We start from the raw sequence: 5,410 nt of genomic DNA, 5'->3' as shown, positions 1-5,410 counted from the left end.
CAACCATAACTACATAGTGTCTAATTTTTTTGTCGGAGATCATCGGTTGATACTGTATAATAAGATATTATAGAAATATATGATTGGAACACGTAAAAATGGAAGGTGATAATACAAGTCATTATTTGTATGTATCTAGTATCTTCGATTGTAGTAGACTTTGAAACGTATTTATTGATACCTTCATATACATATTTGAGGAGTAGGTATCCGTATGTATACAAATGATATGTAACGAAGTCGCTATCTAAGAAAGGTATCGGTGTAAATATTTCAAAAACGTTATGAGAACAGTAATTCCTATTGAGACAGGCCTTTTTGTATATAAATAAATGAATAAATATTCGACAACGACAGACAAATCAGTAGTCAATTATGAATAAAGGCAGAAGGCCTACACCTCGCGCGGCCTGGGTCAAGGGCTGCCAGGGCTCAAGAAAATCCTCCTAATCATTCGAATCGACAAATAAATTACTTTATTGGGTGCCAGTTAGTTTCTCGTTAACTAACAACGTTTCCCTGGCATGTCTCGGGGGTGGAGCTTGGAAGACCCAAAGTATAACAGTTGACACACACAGAGAGAAGAGAAAATAAGGCAAGAACACTTCAATAATATTACTCACGTTAATGTCGTCAATTCTCGCTTTTATTTAATAAGGCTCCCGGTTGCCGACTCTTCCACAATTAATAATTCTCACACAATACAAATAAATATAACCAACTTATTATTCTGCCGGGGCAAGAGTGCCATGCCGTTCACTTGTTATAATTTACCCAGACATCGCTTCGTCGCCACGTAGGCCTTTGTCATTGAGCTCGAGTACTTTGTCGACTGGCTGTCCTCCACTTTGCAGCTGCTGATCCAGCGTGGCCTTGTCCGCGTTGTCTCCCATGATGTTCAGGGTCGTCTGATCTGTAGAAGGAAATTTCCTTCTCCTAAAGCTATGTCGGGGAATTTTCAGATCGGTGACATAGTATTTTACAACTTTTTTACCATGTCTGTCGACGAATTCCACAGTCATTGGACCCAATAATTTATTAACTACCACCGGACCCAAATAGCGATGTGCTAACTGGGTATTGTAATTCTCAGCTTTGTTACTTATTTTATTATTTTGGTAGAAAACTTCGGAACCTACTTTGATCTCGACTTGAATCGACTTATTTTTATTCTCTCTGGCTAATCGTTCATCATTTTTCTTTTTTAAAAACATCTCTATTTTGTATCGAAATTCATCGATTTTTGACATTCTGTCCACCCAACTTTTCTGAGCTTCATCTAGGGGTAATTTATCTTCGGAAGTTCTTAATTCGCGTTTAACGACAGCTTCACGACCGTGGTTGAGATAGAATGGGGAAATTTGTGGTCCTGCATGTGACACTGTATTATATGCTAGTTGAAATTTCGACAAATTAATATCCCATTCATTTTGGTGGTTCTTAATGAACGCAGCTATCATTGGCTTTATCTTACGATTCACGCGTTCTACCCGATTCGCCTGGGTATGACTTAGAGGACTCGTGTGGTGCTTAACCCCTCGGGCTCTTAAAAGACTCGATACTTCTCTATTGCAATACTCAGTCTCGTTGTTTGAGATTAGACTCTGGGGTGTACCCCAACGATCAAATGTCGATTCTAAGATTTTTACTGTCGTTTTACTCTTCTTATCGTGAGTGGGGAATAATTCGACATATTTCGTACTCAAATCCTGAATAACTACAATATGAGAGTTTCCTTTTTTCGACCTAGTTGTCATGTCGGCTATCTCGATTGCAATTTCTGACCACGGTGTTTGTGTCGGTCTCGTCGTCATCGGTCCTTGCATCGGATGCCGGTTGTCCTTTACTCGAATACATTGTAAGGATATTTTCCCGGGTTTTTCACCTAGGAAAAATCCAAACTACTTTTTAGCGGTCTCTATCGCTCAATAGTCGGGCGCCAGCCGAACCTTCACGGGAGGTTCGACGAAAACCGGCCTCTGAGGCAAACTCGTCCACTCAGAGGACTTCTGTGGCCGGGCAAAAAGGGTTGCCCAGCTAGCATCAGTGTGACACGGTAGAGTGGGCGAGGTCCACCAAGAGTATCGTATGCCAAACGTCGCCAGCCACTGTTTCAGGCTGGACATTAAGCCTCACGCCCTAATCCCCCATGTAAAGTGAATTTACTCTCGTCCTGGAGGGTTTTTCACCCTCTCAGTAGGCTTTCGCCTCCCGAGTATTTCGACTCGGGAGTGTTTTCAGAATTAGATGCGAATCAGCCGGGACTCCTCAGAGCCTGGGACGCCGAGAGGCTGATCCGACCAAAGGGGACCACTGTTCCCCACTTCACGACCACCCACGCTCTCGGCCACCAGTTACCGCTTCGGTCATTGCACGTCACCGTCTCCGGGTACTCGAATGTCGGCACATGGTCGGGTCGACAGGAGGACGATCTCTACTCCAGACCCACGGGCCCATGCGCACGACATTTGTTTCGCCGAGCCGGATAACGCCGGAAACAACAAAGTCGTCACTAAGAGTTCCGAAATAACTCTTTTTTCCGTTTGTGGGGGATGCAGGAGCATCCCCCTACGCTCGCTACCATCAGTTATGCACCTGGCTGCGCTGAGCTATTCGTCCACCATTCCCGTGGCCATTTTTCAAGCCAACACCACAGTATATATCGGAGAAATCCTTTCGACTTCTCCCCCTAGTCTGGATATCTCAGCGACGATAGGTCATTCCGTTACCCTATCCCCACCAATCAACCCGACGGGATCCCGGGGGCACCAGTCCTCTCACCTGGCCGTTGGTCCCTAGTCTACTCTGACATAGCCTATGGAATCGCCCAGTTGGACAGCCTGTACGTCGGCCCCTTTTCCCCTAGCACATGCTGGGCGAATTCCAAAATAGCGATAGTCTAGTAACGTCCTCCAGACCTCCAGGGGTCGCGGTTTCACCCATCACCGCTATGCCTTAGGTCTTTCATCGGTTTGTCGCTCAGTTCATCTAGTCGCGGCTTTCTTCAGCCGCCTCTAGATGTCACTAACTATCTCTCTTCACTAAGTTAAGAGTTCACATATCTTTTTTAAGGGGATTTCAACCCGTAACGAGAAAATCTCGTTACAACATATCTCGCAATCGTTGACGAATCTTTCAACGTCTTCTGTCATCCCTAGCCCATAATAATTCTGTCGAATATGGTCTAAAGTTTTATCTCCCCGCAAAAGTCCTGCCTGAGGTTCTTCGTGGTTTTCCCTAAGGATTTCTAATACCTTATCTGGCCGTATCACGCGTTTCCATGGGTTTTCGTCGTCAAGAATGGCTTTAGCATAGTATGGTCGGTAATAATACAATTCGTCGTTCTCTATCTTCCATTCTGTGAATCTACCAGGACTTTTCTTGACGAGATCGCATTTGGTTTTGTACCAATCCTAATCGATAATCGAATTCAATTTGATTCGACCCTTAATTGTTTCTTCGACAACTTTTCCCATCTCAACGGATCAACATCGACATCAAACATGAGCGAAAGAGCGTCTCGCGTCTCATTCATCGTACGATGTTTGTGTTCTATCATTAGATCATGGTGTAATAGGTAAATTGCCCAACGAGCAAGTCGACCTACTAGATTCTTCAAGTTATAGAGCCATAACATAGCTTGGTGATCAGTGACGACTTTAAATTTCATCCCCTCTAAATAACAACGTAACTTGTCGACCGCCCATACGACCGTAAGGCATTCCTTTTCTGTAGTCGTGTAGTGAAATTCAGCTCCTCGCAATGGTCAACTTAATGCCTCAATAGGCATTTCTTTACCTGTTTTCGGGTCGGCCTGGACTAATATCGCGCCTAAACTGAAGTGGCTAGCGTCTGTATAAAGGATAAACGGTTGTCCAGATATCGGCGTATACAGTCGGGGTGTGTCGATTAGAGATTGTTGAACGTCATCGAAAGCTTTTCGTTCAATTTCCGTCCATCACCACGGTTGCTTCGGGCTCGTTAGTTTTTTTAATGGTTTCTGAACTTTAGCGATATCTTTTAAATGTCGATGGTACCAGTTGACTAACCCATTGAACTGTCCAAGTTGAGTGCGATCTCGCGGTTCTGGATAATCGATTATTGGTTGAATTTTCTCCGGATTCGGTCTCATCCCATGCTCATCGATAATATATCCAAGAGATACTTTACTTCTCGGCAAGCAAAACTGCTCTTTTCCTGATTAATCTTTAATTTCGCTTCGCGCAAGACCTCAAAGAAAATTGACAACAACGAAAGATGTTCGTCTAAATTGTTGCTGACGACAATCCAATTGTTCAGGTAAACAAAAACTTTCTCGATCCAATGATTGGGTAATTTTCGCTCGCTGATTATTTCTTTTAATTTGCCCATTAGACATTTGTCCATTAGACATTGGAATGTCGACGGCGCGCCTGTTAATTCGTAGGGCCTTCGGGTTCATTCTAGTAAGCGTTTACCCTCGACAACAAAAGCAGCGTACTTTCTACTTTCCTTGTCAATTGGAATTTGGTGGGAAGCCTCGCTCATATCCAGAGTAGAAATAATTTTCGCCTGGTACAATTGCGACAAAATCGAATCCATTTGTGGTAGAGAGTATGCTGGCTTATTCCTCTTTCGATTAAGGACTCTATAATCGATGCAAAAGCGTCATTTACCATTAGCTTTAGGAGATACTACTGGTGAACTTACCCAATTAATATAACCCTTTTCTAAGTATCGACTTCCTCAAAAATGAATGCGCGAATAGCCTCACTACGTCGATAAGGTTTCTGTCGATGGGGTTCTCTATCCTCTAATTAAATTTTATGTTTAATTAGAATGGTAACACCCGTGCATTCCTCTTCAAATTTCACAAATTCTCGATCTAGGAATTTCTTCAAGGTTTGTTTGTGATTAATCGACAGTGACTTTAATTGGGTTGGAAAAATGAATCGATGGGATCGCGGATACTTATATTCGCTTCCCGTCAGGGTCCATACTCTTTCGACAGGATCCAGATACACTTTGAATGCTAAAATAAAATCAATTCCCAGGATAATGTCGCTCGATGCACCTGGAAGAATGCTACACCACTGCGGTCCGTAAACATCTCCAATATCGATAACAAAACAAGTACCACCATCGCTTTTAACCACTGAACTATCGCCCAAACAAATTCCCTTGGTCGAAGTCGAATTTGGAGTAACGTCCTTGACTTTTAGAGTTTTCACCCCTTCAAAAGCTTCGGGACTCATATGTCCGTTCGCTACCGCCATCTATTATGCCTTATAATTGATGACCGAAAATCGAAATTGTTACCTCGCCTTCAACTAAATTGGTTGGTTCTCTACTTCCACTCTCGTTTCGATAAATACGTCGTTGGGATAGACGATGAATTAAATGTGAGGGGTGATTTTTCGGTCTCCAGTCT

At 43.3% G+C, this 5,410-nt stretch overlaps 1 protein-coding gene across 1 annotated transcript; it reads right to left on the bottom strand.

The window, feature by feature from the left end:
* Positions 1-770: 770 nt before the first annotated feature.
* On the bottom strand, positions 771-1,814 carry LOC107040751 (uncharacterized protein K02A2.6-like). The gene has a single exon (XM_015260969.1). It carries the CDS (start codon positions 1,812-1,814, stop codon positions 771-773), a length of 1,044 nt encoding a protein of 347 aa, XP_015116455.1.
* Positions 1,815-5,410: the final 3,596 nt, after the last annotated feature.

Source organism: Diachasma alloeum, unplaced genomic scaffold, assembly GCF_001412515.2.
Source record: "Diachasma alloeum isolate Michigan unplaced genomic scaffold, Dall2.0 Dall_scaffold_00342, whole genome shotgun sequence".
NCBI lineage: Eukaryota > Metazoa > Arthropoda > Insecta > Hymenoptera > Braconidae > Diachasma > Diachasma alloeum.
This window is presented reverse-complemented; position numbering and strand designations above follow the sequence as displayed.